This window comes from Anthonomus grandis, chromosome 13 (genome assembly GCF_022605725.1).
Source record: "Anthonomus grandis grandis chromosome 13, icAntGran1.3, whole genome shotgun sequence".
NCBI classification, from domain to species: Eukaryota; Metazoa; Arthropoda; class Insecta; order Coleoptera; family Curculionidae; genus Anthonomus; species Anthonomus grandis.
In genome coordinates this window covers 19,656,886-19,681,105 of record NC_065558.1, presented here as the reverse complement: position 1 = coordinate 19,681,105, position 24,220 = coordinate 19,656,886, and the positions used below count along the sequence as shown (strand labels likewise).

The 24,220-nt window shown below is 33.9% G+C and overlaps 2 protein-coding genes across 3 annotated transcripts in view; both read right to left on the bottom strand.

Annotated features, from left to right (window-relative positions):
• The window catches only part of LOC126743472 (uncharacterized), a 134,681-nt gene extending 129,492 nt beyond the window's left edge, over positions 1-5,189 (bottom strand). Inside the window, exon 1 of the mRNA XM_050450564.1 lies at positions 5,158-5,189. Within this exon, the coding sequence (XP_050306521.1) occupies positions 5,158-5,177 (20 nt within the window). The 5' untranslated portion in view covers positions 5,178-5,189. The remainder of the gene's footprint in view (positions 1-5,157) is intronic.
• Positions 5,190-11,208: 6,019 nt separating this feature from the next.
• On the bottom strand, positions 11,209-24,220 carry LOC126743970 (Fanconi anemia group D2 protein). Of its 2 annotated transcripts, none has more exons than XM_050451263.1 (2): positions 23,658-24,220; positions 11,209-15,093 (listed from the first exon to the last, which is right to left on the bottom strand). In XM_050451263.1, the coding sequence occupies exons 1-2, from the start codon at positions 24,002-24,004 to the stop codon at positions 11,379-11,381; spliced, it is 4,062 nt and encodes a 1,353-aa protein (XP_050307220.1). In that variant the 5' UTR covers positions 24,005-24,220; the 3' UTR covers positions 11,209-11,378. The 2 variants fall into 2 exon arrangements, with proteins under 2 accessions (XP_050307220.1, XP_050307221.1); XM_050451264.1 differs by lacking the exon at positions 23,658-24,220 and having other exon boundaries at positions 11,209-14,885; positions 14,945-15,081.

Genomic DNA, 24,220 nt, shown 5'->3' with positions numbered 1-24,220 from the left:
ACTGTGGAAGATATGGATGATCTGGTAAACGAAGTTAAGGATGGATTTCATTGATCACCCAAGAGGAATGCTAGACGTCAAAAATTTATAGTAATTCTGATATTTACCAGGAGGACAAATCTAGGCGGGACAAAACAGCTAGTTAAACGTGAAACTATATAGTTTGCGATGGTAGCAAAATTTCTTGGAGTCACCGTGAATAAAATGCTAAATTGAAACTTGCATCTTGAGAAAGCCATTAAGAAGTCAACCAGAGTACTATGTAGTCTTCAAAGAGATTGTTTTACCTACTATTTAGGGGCGCGACAGAACTACACCGAGAGCTGCCAACAGGAGGCTATATGCTTTAACTTCTCTGCATCTCTACAAAGGACCCTGAGCACCACATACAACTTGTATCAAGCAGCAAATAACAACTTGGCTAGAACTGATTTCAGAATGGAGCTGAGCTGCTAGATAAAATATGCATCTACACGATCATCATATCTGACCGCAAAACCTGGAAACATATCTAGAATGTTGCTGGAAAAAAAATCTCAGGTACACTGACAGCTCCAAGACTGAAAAATACCTTATACTCGTAGGTCCAGAACTCTTTAGGCATTGCAAACAACATGGCAAAAGTTATAATCTATACCAAAACAGAAGAGACCCACACCATTAGGGAATGAACTAAGAAGCGCTTAACAGCCCTACTGGTCAATCCAGACAGGGCTGGTCTGGTAGATAATGCTGAGTGTAGTTTTTGCGTAAAGAAAAAAGAAACAATGACACATAGCTAATATAACTGTCCAGCACTGGAATAAACTAGGCAGACCATCTTAGGGATTGCCTCATCTCAAGATAGCAAACACGCTTCCCCCAATGAACTATTAACTAACTACTCTTGAGGTAGGACAAAATCTAAGTAGATGGACATATAGGTATAATAGACCAATGCAAAATACACAAAACAAACTTCACTCAACCTACCATAAAGTTTACAAAAGCCCTGACCAGGCTTGGACTTGATTAATTTCATGAATAATAGTGGAAATATTTACTATTTTATGATTTTCGAAAAATAATTAAAATAAATACAATTTTAATCTCCCTCTACTACATTCAAAAAATTAATATTTTTCAGAAAATCTAAGTACAGGGAGTTTACTTTTACTTTTGTGCGCTATCTCCGTTATTCTTTATCTTATCGAAAAGGTAAAATAATATCCTTATAGATATTTTTCCGTAGAATATAGTGGCATAGATAATTTTTGTTAAATATTTACTATTTTTGAGTTATAAACCAAACTTATGTTTTTTTTAAATGGAACACCCTGTAGATTTCTAGGCTAAAAAAATTACCGTTTTATGCCATTTCAAAAATATATAATTGTATGCACTTCTTCGCATAAATACGCAAATAAATAACGATTCTTAAAATTAAATGCATAATTTAATAGTAGATGACAATTATAAACAATAGATATACATTTTCTAAACATTTAAGATTTTTTATATAACAGTAAGTTTCTAACAACAGTTTTATAGCATAGAGTAACAATATAACAAATACAAAAAAAAATATTTTTATTAAATAAAAGTAAAACCAAATTTGTAAAGGTGATTTTAAAAATGACGCCCATTTTCAAAATTGGCACATCTTTGTAATTCTTTGACTAGCAATAAAAAGAAACATTGGTCTTCGTTCGCAGATTTCGATAGGCTAAATAAATTGCCTCTCAAAGTTCTTCCATCGTATCTTGTTTTAAATACTTGATTTTGTATATAGCACCATAAAAAAATCTAGAATTGAGTGATCTGGAGGCCGGCCGTGTCCATCTTTCAGGAAAGTTAAAGGGTGGGCCACCTATTGGTCCGATTTTGACAGCCTGTCGATAGTGGCGCTGTTAACTTTAGCACCATATTTTGTTGATTATAGGTTAGTTCTCACCTTCCGCTGAAGAATCATGAATCGGTTTTCTTTAGAACAACGCTTTGAATTACTGAAAACTTATTTTGAATGTCGGTCTCTCATGAGTGAAACAGTGCGAAAATTGCGTACAAAATTTGGAAGAAATGAAGCGCCCACCGCGCGTGCTATTGGAAAATTGGTGCGTAAAGTTCGTGAAACTTGGATGCTGGTCGAACGTGTGCCGCATATACGTCCGGTGCGTACAGCTGAAGCAATCGCTGCAGTGACCGAAAGTGTTCGTCAAAACCCCAGAACATCGACCCGGCGCAGAAGTCAACAAGTGGCCATTTCACGAACCACTCTGAGGAGGATTTTGCACAAAGACTTCGGTATATTTGCGTACAAAATCCAACACATTCAGGAATTGAAACCGAATGACCTTCCACGACGTTTACGCTTCGCAGAGTGGGCTTTAAATGAGTTGAGCGATGACCCAAATTTCGCACGAAAAATCATCTTTTCTGACGAAGCGCATTTTCACCTCGGCGGCTACGTTAACAAACAAAATTGCAGAATTTGGGGAACGGACAATGCACACGTCGTCGTACAGAAGCCAATGCATCCAGCTCGAGTCACTGTGTGGTGTGGATTTTGGAGTAGTGGCGTGATTGGTCCTTTTTTTTTCGAAAATGCGGAAGGTTGCGCCGTGACAGTCGATGGTGAACGTTATCGCAACATGATAACTGACTTCTTGTGGCAAGAATTGGAAGATATCGATCTCGACGAATTATGGTTTCAACAAGATGGCGTAACTTGTCATACCGCCGGGTGTAGCATCAACCTTCTGCGCACAAGATTCAACAACCATGTAATTAGCCGGTTCGGCGATGTTTATTGGCCTGCTTGCAGCTGCGATTTGACGCCGCTAGACTTTTTTCTGTGGGGTGCATTGAAGAGTGCAGTTTATGCCAACAATCCCCAAACAATTGATCACTTGAAACAGGCCCAATTGACCAGGAAACAGTAGACAAAGTGCTTGAAAATTGGTGTTCCAGGATGACCTACTGCCGAGCCAGTCGTAGCTAACATTTAAATGAAATTATTTTCCATAGTTAATCGGAAGAAACACTGTATCGAATAAAGCGAAATTCGTTGAAAAAAAATCAACTTTTGTCTATTTAATAATCCAATTAAAATGGGACCAATAGATGGCCCACCCTATATTATTAAGAAACGCCCTTAAGAACCTAGAGTTGACCTTTTGCACCATCTTGCTGGAGGTAAACAGCATTATATTGAGCTAACGAAATATTTTCGAGGGATTCTGGGAAAACTTTCGCAAGGATTTCTAGTCTAGGATCTATGTCCTGTAAGATCTCCTTCAAAAATCCTATAAACTATTTGTCTTCCAAACTAGAACATGACTCTCTAACTCTGAACGTCCTTGTTGGGTGTTCTCAAAGATTAAATGCTGTTTTCCTGTAGGTTAGTTTGCATGTATAACATTTGCTGCAAATACCACTGGCGAAACAGTTTTATATAGTTGCACTATATATAATTTATGCGGATGATACTTATATTTCTTCAAGATCCACTGAGCGTCAGTTTTTGGCACAGCAAATCAATTCTTATCAATTTTTCTACATGATGATGAAGGTATTGCTTCCATATATTCCAAAACACCTATCTCTATTCTTTGCCTGTCTCTTTGTTGTATGTTTTAGGACGTCGGTGAACAAAGAATACGTGGTTAACTAAATTTGCTTTTAAACGAGCAAATATCTCCAAAAATGGTTTCCTTTTTTCTGGTTATCCAACAAGCATAAACTTAGGATATTAGAGGTTTTCGAAGGCATAATAGCTCAATTAGCTTCGGAAATATAATTCCGAAGCTTCTTCAAAATTTTCATTGCTCTGTATAAAATATACTAGCGTATCATATTCTTCGTTAAGTTTCATACGCTGCCATCATTCGAAGAACTTGATAAATATGCATTAAATAAAAAGAAGAACGAAAATAAACCGGTTCTGGGAAATAGACCAGAAATCGATCAAAAAATCGATAAGATACACCAATATTTGACATTTATTTTTGTTTCTTATCATAAGCTATAGCCATGGCCTACTATCAAATTATGCATTTAATTTTAGCAAATTGTCATTTATTTGCGTGTTTAAAAAAAAGTATATACTATTATATATTTTTAAAACGGTAAAAAAAACATATTTTATAATCTATAAATATACAGGGTATTCCATTTAAAAATGCATGAGTTTGGTTTACAACTCAAAAATAGTAAATATTTGACAAAAATTATTTACACCACTGTATTCTACGAAAAAAAAATCTATAAGAATATTATTTTACCTTTTCGATAAGTTAAAGGTTAACAGAGATACGAGGCGAGTCCCAAAATGCAATTTTCAAAAATGCCCTGTATCTTAAGTGTGCTATGAAAATGTTGTTAACGGCATCTTTGGTTTTACGACAAAGTAGCACACTGTCACGAAAACCGCATCCCGTTAACGTTAAAAATAAAGGATATACAAAATGGGACAACCTGTACATAAATCAAACAAAATTCACTCGGAAATTTAGAAATCTTTTTCTGTCTAATGCAAAACCACCACGAATTTTTGTAATTTACCACGTTCAAATGATTAATATTTCTTAAAATGTAGAGAGCATAACAATTTATATTAGTCTAGCATCAATCCACCTTTCTTCTTAGCTCCAAGCTAAGGGAAAGGTCGGTCTGTAATCTATACCTGACTGTTGCATATGTATTCAGTTAAATCTTTTTTTTAAATTAGAAAATATGATTAACGACATCAAACCCCGTCGATCCGGTCTTGTTGGATTATCAAAATATAAAATATCTAAGACAGTTTAATTAAAACCAGATGTCCATCTGCAAACAAAAAAATAACTTTCACCCAAAGAACCAAATATGGCGTCCCATTGGGAGAGACAATCTTCAAGCTTCCTTCAATAATTACGGGTGTGAAATCTTAGCTAATAGAATCGCAATATTATTATCAACACTATATTGGTTCATTAATGATATAAATATTTATAGCTTATAAATATTAAATAGAGTACTCGTTTTTTTCCAAATAGATTAAATTCACATGGCTTTCCACTACTTTGAATATGATATGTAGTTCACATATATTTTATTTCTTTAAAACATATGTGAATACCTCATTGAACTGGTTTTTTGTTTACATTTGTATAGAGAGAAAAGGTATAACACACTTACGTAAAAAATTTATGCATCATCGACGCTGACACTATTGTTTTAACTTGATAAGATAAATATCCCTGCGATTTACCATTAAATACAATAACTTGTGAATTCCCGATAAGATTCTAATATTTACACTCTTGCAATTATTAACCCAATACTGATGCAGTATTACTAAAAAAAAAGGAACTGAATTGAATAACCCTGGTACGTGACTTCCTTCCGAATAATAGAACCGTTGGTCTTTTCTTTTATATATTCTGTCCGGATATACGTAGTACCACACGACAATATAATTCTTTACAAATATATATTAATAGCATTTAACAGTAGCATTCAATCTGAAAACCTCACTTTCCATCGACTCACAATCCTCAACTGCTCTTTTAAAACCTCTTTATCAATATTATAATCAATCACCTAGATATTGCCAATTTTTTCTCGACTCAAACAAAATATATTAATTAATAATTTAAATACAATAGTAAGAAATATTAAAAAACCTACGATTTAGAAAATTTTTCGTACAAAAAACCTCAGTTACCATAGACATTTTTTACTTTCTTCTTGATGAAATATCTATTATCACTAATCATTTTTAATTTCTTTTCAGCTTTTATTATAAATCAAATCTTTCACCAGCAATATCCTCACAATTATCCTTCAAGACTTGGAGGTCAAACCCGAATTTGTATTAACATTTTATTTAAACAGTATTAAAAAGGCTCTCAAGTAAATGCTATTTACTTATCCTCTAAAAAGTACGGATCCGTGGTATGGTGGACAGCCTTATTGAAGGTCATCAACGCCCAAAAGCTGACCAGACTGCAAAGACTGGTGTGCTTGGGAATTACTAGAGCTATGAGACACCTGCGGCACCACTAAATATTTTTCTTGGGCTACCGAACCTGCCAGTCTGGATTGAGAGGAAGGCCATGGCGTCGCATAAGAGGATGAAGGATAGCGGAGGGTGGCGCAATGTTCACTTAGGACAAGGCCATATGACGATTGCTCTTAGGATGTGTAAGAACATACCAATTCTGACATCCAGATGCACTACAGAAAGTGGCAAACTAAGGTTAAAGGAGGGGTTTTAAGTCGAAATCCCGACAAGGGACGAATGGTCGCCGAACCAAATTAAAGAGCCAGGTGGTTTCCAGGCCTGGTACACAGATGGATCATGGATGAAAAGCACCAATTCAGCCGGAGCCGGAGTGTACAGGATGGTAACGAACACAGGGGAATCCTTCCCGCTATAGGGAAACACACCACAGTTTTCCAAGCGGAGGTGTTTGCTATATTCGAACGAAAGGCATTGGAAGGTAACGGGGGGATTTGCATCTACTCCGATAGTCAAGCTGCCCTCAAGGCGATTCAGAAACCCAGAGCCAGCTCAGCGCTAGTCCAGGAATGCAGAGACGCATTGCAAAGGCTTGCAATACACAGGGAAGTAAGACTGAGGTGGATCCCAGGACACGAGGGTGTCGAGGGCAATGAGCGGGCCGACGAACTAGCAAGACAAGGTTCCGTTAACACCTTCGTAGGCCCCGAACCTTGTCTCGGTCTTAGCAAAAAAACAAATCTCCCAGGCACTTAATAATTGGGCCTGGGAAAAAACAAGGAAGAATTGGAGAAGAACAAAAGGATGTAGACAAGCCAAGGAAATGATACCAGACCATGATGGCTCTAAAGCAAGGCGACTGCTAACAAAGACCCGACAAAGTATCAAAGACTTGGTGGAAATTATATTTATGCCTCATTATTCATTACACACCTTTATGCCTTATGTATCATTATTCAAAACTAGAAATTTATATTTGATGGTAAAAAAAATTTAATCATCTTTTAGCAGATTTGAAAGCTATAGATAACTGGAAACTTTTTAGAAAACATGTCACAGAGCTCTTAGTTGCGAAAGGCTATTATGAAATAACTGAATTTTTGTCAGATAAATTTTAATCGACATTTATTGGATTTTTTTTCTTTCTGCATCATGTCATTTTACCTAATTAGTTTGTGTCATTCGTTTTGTTTTAATTTTACATTAAATAGAATTTAACAAATGTCTTTGTGTACCTATATGTATTTTTCTCTTTTTACAGCTTTGTCAACAAATTTACTTTTATGAGAATAAAGCATATATTGATTGATTGATTGTAGTCAAACTCTAATAGATCTAATACAATGTACCTCATATATGTCAAATTTAATCATTAAGTCATATAAGAAGTCATTACCAAATCTCTTGTAGAATATCCGTTTGGTGGTGCCTAGAACTAGACCATGTCACAGCAGAGTCAAGAAAAGCCTTCAATAAAGAAAAAAAACACCGGAGGACTGGCCAGAGTTTTAAACAATTTAAAAATTTGTACGATAAAAGTGGAGAAAAGTATGGCGAACTTACTGCAACACAATAGAAAACTATACCGATGAGAGACGTTAATATATGTAGCGAAATAGGTGATTCATCTCTAACATTACAGAAGACCGGATAAAGAAACTTTACTCACCATTAGACGCCGATTGACTACTTCCTGAACAAATAAAAAGCGATATACGTGGAAAAATTAAATTGGACCGTCTCTAGATTCTGCCTCTTTAATTCACCGGGATATGCGGCATCTATCCAGCACTTCGTTAGGGCCTGAAATAGGTGAGGATGTTGAAAGCATCTCTGGCGCAAACATACATCTCCGAAGGCACGAAGGGAAGTTAAGAGTTCTTTTTCTTCTCAAACCAAGGAAGTTGGACTATACCACAAAGAGTCCATCTTGGGTATATTTATTGAAATTGAAGATGTGTTTGACAAAATACCCTTCCGAAAAATCGCCACTGGTTCATTACAAGAAAAGCTCCAGAAATTATGACCCTGTGGATTCTTAACAAGTTTTTTAATGGAATTATACATACAAATACAGAATGACAATTTAAAAACTTGAAATATCCATATTGTAGGAACCAATAACTGAATAAGAAAACGCTGAAAATAGTTTCTATAAAACCAAGTGGGAACGAAAACAAGCATGACCTTTATCTGCAACCCCTTGCACAGGGACCTAAAATCTTAAACAGAAAGGGGAGTCGAGAGATACATCAGTATACAACAGTAGGTATTTTGTACTGGTTTATTTGCTATGGTTTTTTTACCGAAAAAAAAACGTTGTTTATAAATATTCGCATTTTATTATGACAGAATTTACTTTAAAAGTAACTGGTACTATTATAGTATTATTATTTTAAGAACAGTTGACTTTCGGTTGAGTTTAAAGGAAAAGCAGCACTTTTTATCTTTAACAATAATGTACAGCATAGCTGAACGTGTAGACATTATTTTCATTTATGGTTCACAGGATAAATGTTTCTTAAGGACAACGTTTTAACGAAAGACATCCAGTTCAAAATGTAAGCTGAATGTAAGCGGAATATGTTCACCAATTAGAAACCAAATTTGAAGAAAATTGTTCTGTCACGAATAAAAAGAGAAATCAACCGAGATTAGTCGACGAAACAGCGTAAATTGAAATTCTGGGTCAGTTTGCAATTATTTCAACTTTATCAACTCGTCAAGCAGCTGTAGCCACTGGATTATCTCGTGCATCAATAAGAAAGATACTTAAATTTCATAAGTTTTATCCCCATAAACTGCAAACTTGGTATCGACCACCCGGCCAGAAGAATCCAGTTTTGTGAAATGACACATAGAATTACGGCAGAACCTCTACTAGTTAAAAATATTGACATCAGTGGTAATTCAGTGATTGTACCTTTTACTGACTGGAATGACGAGAACCCACACGTATTTAGAGAAGAGCGTACCCAGTAACCCCCAAAAATTAATGTTTAGGCTGGTATATTGGGAAATGGTTCTATCGGCCCAATATTTATACCAGGAATTTTAAATAGCGACATGTATGCGGAACTGTTAAAGAGGTCTATCGAACCACTGATACGCGAGAATTAGATAATCAGAGTGGCATGTACGAAAATTTATCTTTAAAAGAACGCTTACTACAATTCCAACAGAATGGAGCACCTCCTCATTACGTAGTTTTCGCTCGGCAATGGTTGGATGATCATTATCCCAACCAGTAGATTCGAAGAAGTCCTTTGAATTGAATGCCACACCTATATCTCTGGACCTAACACTTCCTGACTTCTTTTATGGGGTCACATGAAATCTATTTTTAAAGCACAACTAGGTGAGTCACTAGCTAGTTACGCTAAGTCATCGGAGAGATAATTGGAAAACATTTTTTAAGAGCTCAAGATGATCACCCCCCTTTCTATTTAAGATTTTAGGGCTGTATCTCACCCTGTCCAAGTGGTTGCAGATAAGGGTGAGATAATATGCTTGTTTTTGTTCCTCCTTCGTTTTATATAAACTGTTTTCAACGTTTTTTATTGAGGTTTTCGTTCCTAATATATGGCCATTTCAAATCTTTAAATTGTCACCCTATATATGAGTGCAGGATGTCAAAATCAAGGGCATGGTGATCAGAAAATGTGAGGTGTTCCACTGGGTCACCCCACTGTGGAACATGATTCTGAATAATTGTCTATCCAAGTAATGATTAGCATTACATAATAGCTTATAAAAATGGCTTATGGTTATTCTGCAAACAGGTAAATTTGAGCACTCGCTTTACGAACGCAGGCATGCGTCTATCCATTAACCCCAAAAAGATCGAGATGGTTTTATTCAATAGAAAGAGACAATTAAAATTTCTACCGACATCTAAACTAGCAGATACCTCACTAAGTTTTCTTCCGAAAGTTAAGTACCTTGGTATGACACTCACTGCATAGTATGACACTACATAGTGTGACACTTTCAATCTAGCAAACTAGATTGAAAATTTCATATCACAAAGAGAATGCAGAATGCATACATCTCAGAATTGTGTAAGCGCCCAATTGATAAGACCTGACAATTCTCCCTCAGGCTACCGCCGCGTATATATATTATGCCGACCTATTCAGCTATGATAAGACTTATTCTAACTAAAGGCGCTATTGCCTGGAGTCACTATCTGTTGAAAACTAAACCATGTTTAAAGAATTTCTTGCCTCAACATAACAAAGCTCATGACTACTACACCAACAAGAGCTTTGGAAGTAATACTGTGTCTAACGCCTCTGGATATATATGTCAAAAAGGTCGTCTTACTCATAATGGTTCGCTTACGCTCTGTTTTAATTGGTCTGCAAAAAGCTCACTTCGGGCAGAAACAACAAACTCGCTTTCTCTACTTGAGTAGATTCTATTTCGCCAATCATCGGCGAATAGTTTGACAGGTGCTACTAACCCTTACTCAGATGATTTCACAACTAAGACATATTTGGTATGCAGTGTACACGGTATATGATACTCATCGCTGCCCAGAAAAATTAGAAGCATCCGCAAATTGTCTCTGACAAGGAAAACACGCGCCTTGGAACTGCTTCTCACTGGTCAGTATCAATTAAATAGTTACCTGGTCAAACCGAAACTAAACACGAGCATGTAACCCCGAAGAATGCTAAAGTGCTTTGACTAGCTATATCCTCGCCATCCTTAGTTTTTTAAACTACTTAGACTAGAATGCTACCGAGCAATCGTTGACAGCTAAAGCAGCATTTTTCTATATTGTATTAACTCTCTGGTGTGTTTTAGCGAATGAAAATGACTCACCATAGAAGAATCACGACTTATTTTTGACTGACAAAAATTATGTAGAACATTCATACTATCATTTTCATACTATCATATCATCATTCATCGTGGCTTACTATTATTATTATTATTAACAATTTTCCAGATCTCTCCAGGGAATCTGCGCTCATATGTTCACTTATTGAAATTTCTTATGCATATGGGTTTTTTAAGGTTTTTGAAGGACAATTCTCTATGATTGTTGATTCTCTTGCACTCATAAAGCTAAGAGTAGGAATTGGTCATCATTAAAAGAAAATAATTTATTGAAATAACCTACTATAGTACTGAGTACCCTCATAGAACCGTAACATTCCGTACCATAGACCTCGCGTCTTTCCTTTTAATGTTTCCTGTAAGTAATAATACTAATCTTTTTTTGTAAATATATAATATATATTAATGAATAATATATAACAGTAAAAAAATCTTTCTATATAAATCTAATTTATGAACTAACAAAACCGAAACGTAATAGTACAAAACAAATAATTACTAGTATATTACAGAACAGTAAACGAAGAACCGCGATTCAAGAAATATTTCATCCAAAAACCTCACTCTCCATCGATTCACTATCACCACCCGCCCTTTCCGAAACCTCTTCATCAATAATATGTTCATCATCATCATCATCATCACTAGGTAACTGGTCATTGTCAATTTCTTCTCGACCCTCATTACGAACTGAAGAGATTACAGTGCTTTGACTAGCAATATCCTCGCCATCCATGTCTCTGTTTTTTAAATTACCCAGCCAAAACGCTGCCGAGCAATCGTTGGCTACTAAAGCAGCTTTCACCCTATAAATGATTGATTCTATGGTATGTTTAAATGACGGAATATGAGCGACCACTGAAGCATCACGAGTTATTTTCGACTGGCAGCAAAGGTTATGGAGAAAAGTCATCGTGGCTTGGACCGATTTAAGGATTTTCTGGACCTCTCTAGGATAACGCTTCATCACAAGTTCAATAATTGGAATTCCTTGGGTAAGGAACACTTTTAATATGCATATAGTTTTTTTAAGGAAACAGCTTAGATTGCTACGATTTTTTAGCTCTTTAGCAATAATTTTTAGGCTTGTGACTGTATCAGTAATGGAATCCCATAAAACTATATGATCTTTGTTGGTTAAGGTTTGTATCTCAGTTTTGAGAGCACTTAATAAAGCATTACATAACCCCAAATAAAAAACATGAAAATTTTTATGATCTATGGCTGGAAGCTGGGTTAAATTTCCATCTTTAGGCTCCAGGGAAGCGATGTCTTCCAGAATAATAGACACCAACTTAGATATAGAATTCATTTTAGTATCTTTAAAATATGCTTTTATTAAGACATCAATATTTCTGTTACACATTTGACCCTGGTCTAATTTGCCACTAAAATCATACCACCTTCTACTTAATAACGTTTCTGCTGTACAACAAATCTTCTTCTGAAGATCTTTATTTGGCAAAGTAAGCGAATAAAGCGTTTCCATTATCTTTATCAAGCTGACTGCATGATTTAAATGAAGACAATTAACTGAAAAACCACTAAGCTTATTAATAAATTCTACTATAAGCCTATTAACTGAGTTTTGGGTGCTGCCTGAATCTCCGGTATGCTTTAATATATTTCTTAGTAAATCAACGTTGCCGGGCTCTTGAAAACCTGACCATTGAAATATGAGCCGGTATGTTTCCAGAATACTGCCAAAGCAAATTTTAATATTTGTTGCTTCTTCATGGTATTGTGCATCTTCTTCCTCTTGCAGTAGTTTATTAATTTGTTTCACGATAATCTCAAGAAAATTATTAACATATCGGACTATAACCGCACAATCTCTGATAAGATACTCCGGCTTAACATCATTAAGGTGCGATAGACCAACATCTTTGTTTTGAGTAAGGATAGCAAGCTTGTTAACAAAATCGTCTAAAATAAACTTGATTTGGCATAGATTCAATGTTATTTTTCCAGATTGTTCTCGGCTAGCATTAATATTTAAGGGATACTTTATTAACCGAATCAGATCTGTGTCTAGCTGTCTCAATTGAATATGCTGTGATTGGTGTTGAGCGGCTTTTTTTGAACTCGTAGCAACTGATCGGCTTAAATCTTGAGAGGTTGTAGCAGTTGTATTATTTTGAGTTTCATTTACAACTGCAGCCGATTTAAATTTTTTTTTAGGAGGCTTAGCAGGTTTATCGGACTTTATAGCTAGCTGTTTGCTCACATTATGCAAAGAATCAAAGTAGCTTAAAGGCAGGTTATGCCCAGACACATGTTTTAAATATTCTACCATTTTTTTCTCCACTTCTATCAAATTTTGCAATCTCTTAACAACACGTTCTTGTATTTTTAAATCTTTTTGTGATACAAAAGCACTAATAACTTCCCTAAACCAATTAGCGCAATAAAACAAACAGTCAACTACATACTTTATTTGTGTAGGATCAAGATCATCCACATCCTCTACATCTGGCAGAATTACACCACAACCTAAAAGAGCATCAATTTCAGATAAATGTTCATGTTGTCTAAAATGCAAAAGCCTTAATACTCTAAAATACGGTGCTAAAAGAAGGATTTTTCTATCCTTACTAATTGTATAGCTGGCAATATTAATTGCAGCAATATCATTTATTTCTTCTGGCCTATTTAACATATACTGAATTGAAAAACGGAGATCTTCATTAGGTTCTGGTACAGAACTAGTAATAAAAATTGACTGAAAGTGATCCTCAACCTTCTTATATAGCCAATATAAAAAATATTTGTTGAAAACCAGGTCACTTGCGAGAATCGACGCGAGCTGGTCGTAATACAAACACAGTAGTTCGGGAGTGTCTCCTGTGGCACAACTCACCAGCTCAAGCAACTCTACTGCTTCCCTTGCAGGTCCTCTTGGAAGGTTTCTTACACTGGTTGACTTATCTATAAAAGATACATCATCTGATTGATCACTCTCTCCGGCAGCTATATGTTTAACCATCACAATGGCACTTATTATTCCCCTATGCTTGATAGTTCTGTCAGAGCATGATAGCTCTTTTCTCACAGTATTAAATATTTGGTCTTTAAAACCTGACAATGAATCTTCAGCATTTGCACCACAAAGCACACTACAAAGAATATCAAATGCTAGTTTTACATCTTTAAATTCTAGACTCTCAAGCTTTTCAAGCATCTGCATTAATATGGGAATATGAGTTTGGACCTTATGAGGTTCTTTTTCAACCAGTAAAAGGATGAGCTTTAAAACTGTGTTGATTGTACAATGGTCATTCGAACCAATAAGGCAGATAAGGTTAGACAAAATTTCTCCTCTGTAAACAGCCCCTGTATAAGGATGATTAAAAAGGCAGTCAAACATGAAAGTAGCGAACTTGGCAACGATACTATCTTTCGAAAACCTCAATAGAGAACATCCGATTTTAATAATATTAGTTACATAATCTTTAAGCAATTGCTGAGTCATATATTTGTCAAACATTTTTTCTAATAAGCTGAGTTTAAATAGTCCTGAACTCACTCTTTTACGGAACACCATTTCTACCGCTTTCTTCCTAAGTTCCGATGTGTGATGTAGCATAAAAATTATTAACAAATCAATTGGCTTATGGTCAGCAGAAACCTTTATGTTAGATATTAAAGTTAACCACTGTTCCGCAACAACCCTCTGTGTTACAGCAGAAGTTTGAAGATAATGAAATATAAGTGTCTTATCAGAGTCTTTTCCTCTTGAACTATTCCCCACTATATTATCCAATGAATTTCTTATCTTAAGTAACATTGTAGGAACGGCTTGTGATTTATAATCACTTATTAGAAACTTGATCAGGATCAGATAGACCTTTAAAGAAACGCCTGCCATAATTCTTGCCATTATCCTATCATGAATTTCTGTCTTTATATCAGATTCTACATGTAATGCAGTCAGGCAATCAATTATAGGACCGCAAAGCTGTTCATTCTCATCCAACAACTTTGTCAGTTGTTTGGCTGCTAGTTCACACTGGTTATCAGGTAAAATTTCAGGAATAGCCTCCAAAATCTCAAGCTGGCAAGCGAAAGAAGCGATTTCAAGAATATCCAAAAGTTTTTTGGTAAGATTCTTACCATTTTTAACAGTGGGCAGGCATCGTAGCGGTTTTAATAAGGTGCGAAGCCATGAAGTATCTTGAGTGTCATCCATGGCAGCTATTGTGATTCCTTCTAGTAGCAATTCAATAATATCATCTTGGAGTTTGGGTACCTTTAGAAAGAGTCTGCAAGTAAAAAAATATATATATTTTCACCCTATATATTTGTATCATAGGAAATTGAATTTTGTTGAGAATTTTAGTAATATCTGTCTAAGAGTCTGCCATTAAAAAAAATATATATATTTTTACCAGGGTGTTATTTAAGTACATGGCCAAACTCCAGGAGGTGATTCTATGAGTAATTTCAAGATAAAAAGTTCACATAAACATAGGTCCAGAAATGCTTCATTTTCAAGAAACTTGTATCTTGTCAAACTTTTATAAAAATCCGTGCTTTCTAAATATCTTAATAAGCTTTCAGTCGATTTTGTTTAAATTTAACAGTGATATTAAGGGCAGTAAGAGGCTAATTTGGCCCCAATTAGATTAAAATTGTTGAAATGTCTAGTGGCGTCCCGGAAGACACCCAAAATTTTTGAACTGATTTAAATTATGCGCCACAGACTTTTTTTCAATGTTTTTATTTGTTTTAAATTAGGCAGTTAAAAATATAACTTTTTTTTCTCCTGAGTTTCTTACATATCTCTCTTTGTTTGCGAGATAAAAAATTAAACGCACTTTAAAATAACATAATAAAATATTAGAACCACCAAACTAATTAAGCAATGAAAATTAGACGAAAGTCGATAAGACAAATTAACAAATAATAATCGCATAACGTAATAATTTATAACTTACTAATTTTTTGAATAATTACTATTCAAGCAAATCTGACTTTGACATAGCTTACTTAAAACAGGTCGTACTTAACGATTGCAATTATTTGAAGTGTTTCGAAGAGTATTAAGGTAATAAAATTACTAATATTGGAAAATGGTTCAATTTACAAACACCGAAATGGCCGATATGCATTTTGTTTATGGAATGGCTGAAGGCAATTCTACAGCGGCTAGGCGCATTTAGCAAGAAAGATATCCTCATCGCATTATAACAAATAGACAAACCTTTGTGAGAATACATCAAAGGCTGTGCGAATCAGGCACATTTCAAAGGTCGGCTGCTGTAATTGGGAGACTTGCCACAGTAAGAACAGTGGCGCTTGAGGAAGCGGTTTTACATGAAGTTGAGCGTAGCCCCGATACAAGTACACGGAAAATTGCAGAACAATTAAATATGTCTCACTTTATTGTATGGCAGAGTTTAAGAGAATATCAAATGTATCCTTACCACATACAGCGTGTTCAAGCGTTATTACCTGCCGTTTTTTCCCAACGAGTTGTTTATTGTACTTGGCTTTTGCAACAACAGGTAGCGTTTTTAAGATTTCTATCCCGTATGCTATTTACCGACGAAGCGTGTTTTTCCCGAAATTCAATTATGAACTTTCATAATAATCATATCTAGCCTGAAGAAAATCCCCATGCGGTTACAGAAGTTAATTTTCAGCAACAGTTTTCCGTGAATGTTTCGGTTGGTATTGTAGATGATTAACTCATTGGACCTCAGTTTTTACCCCCCAAATTAAATGGGCAAGAATATCGTATTTTTTTGGAATTTATTTTACCTGGATTATTAGAAAATGTCCCGCTGGAAGTAAGAGGAGCAATGCGGCTCATGCATGATGGAGCTCTACCTCACTTTAACATAGTATCTCGCCAATGTCGGATGCTACTTTTGGAGAACACTGGATCGGGCGTGCAGGTCCACAGTCATGGCCGCCTAGGTCACTGGATTTAAATCCGTTAGATTTTTTTCTTTGGGGGCATTTGAAGTCCCCCGTTTACAAAACTTCAGTCAACACTGAAGAAGAATTAACCCGACGGATACGGGATTCATGTGATCAGATAAGACATTCGCCAGGAATATTTCAACGAGTTCGGCAATCAATGTTAAGACGAGCTAATGTTTGAATTCAGGTTAAAGGAGGGCATTTTCAGCAACTATTATAAGTCTGGTGTTATTTATTGTTACATTTTTTTTATTGAAATAAAAGTTTAAGGGTAGATCTAAAAATAGGTTATTTTAAATTTGAACAAAATCGACTGAAAGCTTATTAAGATATTTAGGAAAAATTGATTTTTAAAAAAAGTTTGACACCCTGTATCTTGAAAATGAAGCATTTCTGAACCTATGTTTATGTGAACTTTTTATCTTGAAATTACTCATAGAATCACCTCCTGGAGTTTGGCCTGGAGTACTTAAATAATATCCTGTATATTTGTACCATGGGAAATAATTTTTTTAAAGCAGAATATTAGTAATATCAGTATTGATATAAGAACTTGACTTGATTCAGGGATGATTTATTAGTCTAAGGAATTACAACAAAAACTGTTTTTTAACGCAATTTAAATAAAGTTACATTATCTGTACTAACATAAGGGATTTAGATAAAATAAAATAGTGTAAAACAGCTAGTTTTAGATATGTTGGACTTAAATGTAATATTCCAACCAGACATTTTCAACGTAATGAACTTTACAAATTGTTAGAACAAGCAGCTTAAGTCTTGTTTTAGAGAATTGCAATTCTCACATTTCACTTCAGAAAAATATTGTTGAGTACATACTTTAAGAAAAAATTTCAGTGGGCCATTTTTTCTATTAATAGAAACCTAGGGATGAACAGAACACCAAATTGCATGCTACGGTAAAACGGAAGATTTTTATTTAAATATTTAATATGCTCATGTATGTGTAAATATGTGTGCATAAAAAGTTAAAGTATATATGTGCCTTCTTATCAGATTTTAATGTTTTTACCTATGGCGTTTTGCAGTCCTGCTGGCATACTGAAATAATAACTGAAACTGTAATAACACTGACATATTATATTATTATCCCCTAGTATGAGACAGACCAAAGCTCACATAGTCAAGTCAAGTCAAGTAGTCAAAATATACTTTATTTGCTAAGTTTACAAACTTGTGCTAAAAGCTTCCTAATCCTAGAATTTATAATACTAGTTATTAGTTATAGCTAATTTGGTTATACAGGATACAGGATAAAAACAGGATACAGAATCGATTTTGATTGTACATAGGAGCAGATTTTATATAATCAAAGAAAAAACTAAAAAAAAATAAAAGAAAAGGCAAGAACTAACATAAAACTAAAATAATAAAAAAAATTTTTGATCAACAGATATATAATTAATTTTAAATATTAAAATGAGTCGTTAAAATACTCTTCAATGCTATAGTAAGCTCTTGGTAAGATTAATTTCTTTAGTTCCCTCCTAAACTTTTTAAGGTCTGTAACAGTCCTAATCGAAGAAGGAACATGATTATATATTTTACGACTAATAAATATAAGAGAGTTTCTCGTAAGTGAGGAGGTGGGGATTGGAAGAGATTAGTTGCTTACTTGACATAGGTGGGCCCTCTGACTGTCGGAGGATGAAAAAAATCTCTGAGAGCCACAAGGGATCAACTTCAGTTTCTTTATAAAAGAAAGTATGTTTATGAACAGGCTGACAAATACAAAAAAACCACATTGATGAAGCTAAAATTAAAAGCTACAATAATTTTATTAAATGTTCTAATAATCGCTACAAAATTCTATGGTTGTATTTTGTAAATAAAAGTTCAATCAACTTCTCTAATTAATGTTAAAAATCAGAGTGTTAAGGAAACTGAGTTTTCAAAAAGAGAGATCTTTACTTACTTACAACTGCTATACTGCGTCATTTCTCTCTTAGCCATTATTATAAAAATCCCTTTCAAATAAGGTAAAAAGTGTCAGAATAGTTAATTTTTTGAAAGGAACCAAATGATGCCTCCTATTAACTTGGGTTTAGTAGTGCAACAACCACAATGGCATTTCTGGATCCTGTTTCTATATTTTAGATACCTTTAGTAATACAGATTACACATATGCCTTGTTTTAAGACTTGAGAAAGGTTTTGCTTCAAATACTGCTATTATAAAATATATAAGTAACATAATTTCATTACTATAATTTCATATTGGTTTGTTATCTTAACATGTTGTGCTTATTATTAGGTTTCACCAGGGCTTGCCTAGGATTATTATAATCAATCTTCTTAATTAATTCAAAGATTTTGCCTTTATTGAACCAAGACCAAATTTCACCTTTTTGATGGATAACACAACACTGACTTTAACAGGGTCAATGACTAAGTCATTAGAATCCCAGGAGAGCACAGTATAGAAAAATATTGAGAAGTTCAAACAGAGTTCTACTAGATAGTAAAACAAATATTTTATTTTCATGTAACTTACAGTGAATGAGGTGTTTTTAGAAATGATGATTTATATATGATGGTGGGTTTAGATGAAACTAGGAAATGTTGGGTAACAAGGGGAATAAGAACATCTTCCGTCTGAGAAAATTTAATCATGATAATCAACAATTCCAGGATTACTATAATAAATATCGGACTATTTATAGAAACATCATAAATTCGGCAAAAAGAAATTATTATGCATCAACATTGTCAGCTTCAAAAAATATGTGTAAAGAAACCTGATCAATTATAAATGACATTAGACAAGGTTATGGAAAATCCCATGTACCTGATTCCAGTACTATTACGTCGGATAAGCTCAATGATTTCTTTTGCGCAGTCGGAAAAAATCTAGCTTCTAAAATTGTGCCAACCAAAGACCCCTTGGAATATTTGTCACATAAAAGAGTCCGGGATACATTCTTCTTATATCCAATAGATGTAAATGAAATGAGAGTTCTGATTTCCGAAATAAAAAACAAAAAGTCTGCGGGGTGGGAATGCATGTCTCTTCGTATATTTCAAGAACTGACTGCTTCTGCTATTAATTTTTGGTAAATGTTATAAATAACTCGTTTTCAAGAGGGCATTTTCCAGACTTCCGAAAAAAGGTTATAATCATACCATTACACAAAGGTGGAGATGCTTCATATTCTTCAAACAATAGGCCAATTTCTATTCTTCCGACATTGGCTAAAATTATAGAAAAACTCGTCAAGGTTAAAGTCATTGGTTTTTTAAATAGGAACAACGTACTGAATTCAAATCAATTTGGCTTTCGAGAACACATGGGGACGGATGACGCTCTGTTTTCCCTTTTAGCTGTACATGAGTCTAAGTAGAGGTGAAGTTTCTGGAGCGGTCTTCTGCGTTGTGACTAAGGCTTTTGACTCTGTCAGTCATGAAATACTACTTCAAAAGCTTGAGATATATGGGTTTAGAGGTATATCCCTGAATTGGTTTGGGTCATATCTTACAGGAAAGATGCAGAGTGTGTGTCTTTGTCTGGCTCAGTTTCAGGTTTTCAATCTATAAGTTGTGGAGTGCCGCAGTCAGTGCTGGGACTTGTGTTATTTCTTTTGTGCATTAATAGCTTTTGCCTAGTGGAAATCATTATTACCTTAGTGGTTATTTGACAGTTTCTACTGATGATACAAGCATCTTGTGGAATCACTCTGACTCTCAGGCATTACAGAATATAATTAATAATGATCTGCTAAAGATCAAGGCTTGGTTTTATAACAATTTGTTAACTTTTAACATATCTAAGACTAATGTGCTTACCTTTAGGTGTGACCTTACTGACAAAGAAATTAAACAATACAGAAAGTTTAAAATTCCTTGGTATCAAAATAGACAGAAAACTTAATTTTTTTATTATCACATAAGCACTCTATCTAAGAAACTGTCTTCTAATTGATACGCTTTAAGAGTTATTTCTAGAGAGTTGGATCAAAGTTCAGTTAGAATGGCGTTTTTTGCCCCAATTGAGAGTAATTTGAGATATGGTCTTCCCTTTGGGGTAGCTGCAGTGGTTATCTCTGTAAGTCTTTGTTTGTATCACAAAAGAGGGCAGTTCGAATTATGTACTATGTTGGATTAAGGGAATCATGTAGGCCTAAATTTTTAAATAACAAACTTACCACCTTGTTGTGTCTGTTTATTCTTGACAGTGTATATTTAGTTCATAGAAAATATAGGCATCTTGTTACACAAGAGCAATATAATAGTCATCAAGAACAACATATACCATTACCCATACCAACAAAAGAGATCATTTATCTATGATGCAAAAAAAAATGTATAACCACTTGCCCTCACAACTTAGAAACAAACCTAAATAACTTTAAGAAGTTCCAATGTCAGTGTAAAAAAAAACATTTGATTAGTAAGCATTTGAATGAGATGTTAATCTTGTGACAATAAAGCATGTTTTGACTTTGACTTTGATAATTGCAAAACTCTTTCAAGACTCACATGAAAATTTTACACAAGGAATAAAAAACATCAGTATACCTTTAACAAAGAGAATGTATTAAATAAAATTTAACCTTTATTATTTTGTTACCTCACTAACTAAATATTTGCTACTAAATCATAAACTCTCTAAATCATATTAATAAGTTTTGTTTCAGAACCATGAAATTAAAGAGTTATGTGACAGAATATGTGATATGATTTTAAAATATTAAAGAATTAAGCTTAAATTGTAAGAGAACCAATGACTTTGTCAATAAATTGTTTATAATTTCCAAATTTAAATTGGTTAATTTCAATTTTTAAATGCTGCAAATTGGAAATGCCAGGAGGCTTTTAATTGATTTGATAGCATTTATAAAGTGGAAAACTTTACAATCTTTTTCTAAATTAAGAACAATTGGGAACTCAGAAAATATCTGCCTATACTTATCAGGATGAACTTGTCTATACATGTCATATGACTTCTCTTTTCATGACTTTTATTTCTATCTTTCCAAAGGTGTGATGTGCTAGTAGAAATGAATACCCCACTTTAGGAAAATTTACAGTGATTTCATTTAGCCTAGACTTTGTGTTATACAACCAATACATAAGCATACCCTCATCTCATTGTTACATTTTTATTTTGACTAAGACACCCATCACAAAACATAGTTTAATTGATGTTTTATTAGCCAAGTCTATCATGGAGAGCTTATGATATATCATTGAAGTGATTTCAGTGGATCCCATTGTCTGCCGTGCACACATTTTTTGTTTATGTATATGAAGTGATACTGTCCTTGAGTTGTTTGTTAATTGAATCACCTTTACATATTATAAAATTAAAAAGGTAAACCTTTTTTCTGTAGTCTTTTTAGATCTTCATAATATGCCTCTGCATTAAGTTTGTGCACTCACAACATACATATTAGTTTAGCTTTATTATCACTATTATTTTCAGCAGTAATTAAACATTTTAGTCAGATACACATGGAGTGTGTTCGTTCCAGAAGTTTTCGTTTTCATCACAGTATGTCTTCCATAATTGCCTTTTAGATAGGCACTTGACAATTATTGCTGTTCTGATTTGTTCCCAAAATAATGAGATTAGATGCATTTTAGGTTTAGAATATATTCCTTTACCTTTTCTTTTTTATCCATGTTTTTCTTATTTATCCTATCACTGCCTCTATTTTCTTTGGGTGGTACACTAGGCGACAAATAATGTTTTGCTATATTTTAAACCCAAAACCTTGAAGTTCCCAAAATTGTTAAAGACCTGATTTGTAAATCAATAAAGTATCTTTTGTTGCGATAAAATGTCTTAATCATACTGAATTATTTTAAATTCCTTTTACAGGCAATCATCTTTTTGGAATATTCTGTGATGTATGTTTAAGGATATAGTTATCTTATTCTATTTTGGTAGTTTTTGTAAAATTTTTGATGAAACCTGTGAATATATTGCATGGAAATTTTCACATGCAAAATTACTTTTTTATGGCTTTGGGTGGCTAGGTAAAGTGGTCTATACTTAAAAGAAAATAATACTTTTAACAAACATGCATTAACCACATTACATTTTAAGTTTATTTTTTCTTTTAGTCCAATTTGATAAAATTCAAATTTTTCTTGAACCTTTGTAAATGGTATCTTCCATATCACAAAAAGTTTATTTTTAAATAATTCTTAGTTTCTTTATATAATATTATAAATTAATTAAAATAAAGCCCTAAGTACTACTTGAATGAAAACAATGCAATTGAATATATGCACTTGATTATGTGCTCTAGAAGAAAACAGTTTTGATTCCATCTTTTATTAGAAATTGTGGTTATTTTATTGGATTGAAACAGTTTTGGTACCAATGAAATGAAATGGACTTAAGTGGTTGTGAAACTGTATTTATATTGGATTAAATAACATTTTGCATCTGTGACTAATTTGTCTACCTTATTTTCTTAGGGATTTAGAAAGCTTTGGAGCCAAATAATTATGACTTCATGTGAGGGTAATTTAAAGAAGCAAATGCCACCAATATGTTGTTTTTTTAAAAAGGCAATTTTTTTCTGAGCGTAACACCATTATCTAATTTTAATTACCTTTTGAGATTATGGGAATAGTGGAAATAAAACCTAAAAATTTTCGAGACCATTTGCCTCAGCAAAAAATTATTTATACAAACATTCTAAGTTTTCTATAAAGTGGTCAATGACTAGATCTATGCTCATTTCTAGAGCTTAATCATAAATTATATTAAAGCCAATGAAAAATACTGTTTAAAATTTAAAATAAAAAAAATACAGGTTCATATTTAAAAAAGAAAGTTTATTGTTAAAAAAAACTTTAAATTGTCTGTAGTGCCAAATGTAAATCATAAAGTATTTAAGTATATTTAATGTGTCGCTGGCACTTACCCAAAAAGACTATCCTGATAAATGGCATTTGAACTGTCCAAAGACCGCTGAAAAATTGTTGGAAGAAGAAACTTTCTGAAGTGTTTTTCTTTTTTACATAAATATTTCAGTCCTGCCAGAAAATTTGTACACACAGTTTGATTGTCATGGATCTGAAACCTCTCTGTAAGCGCTCTGACTATTAAAGCTTGTTCCTTATGTATAACATGTGTTTGATTGGATCCTCCAGTTAAAGTAATCCCAGTTTCTTCCAAAACTTTACGAAATTCTTCAGAGTGTGGCAGCAAGTGGTGCTGTGTTTGTCTTGGAGAGAAAATGGACTGGGACGCAAGTGATGTGGAGAGCATATTTTAAATTAAATTTAGTGCTTTTAACGTGAGCCTATTTTCCTTAGAAAAATGATTAACTTCCTTCTTGATTCGTTATGACCAGTGGGGATTTGATTGTTTATTTACATTTTCAAGTTTGATTCTGACAGCTGTCACACTTAATTTTGGCGGCAAAGGCTCTTATGGAGGTAATGAGCACTTTTTAAAATTCACCGGTTGAATAAACCGGTTAAT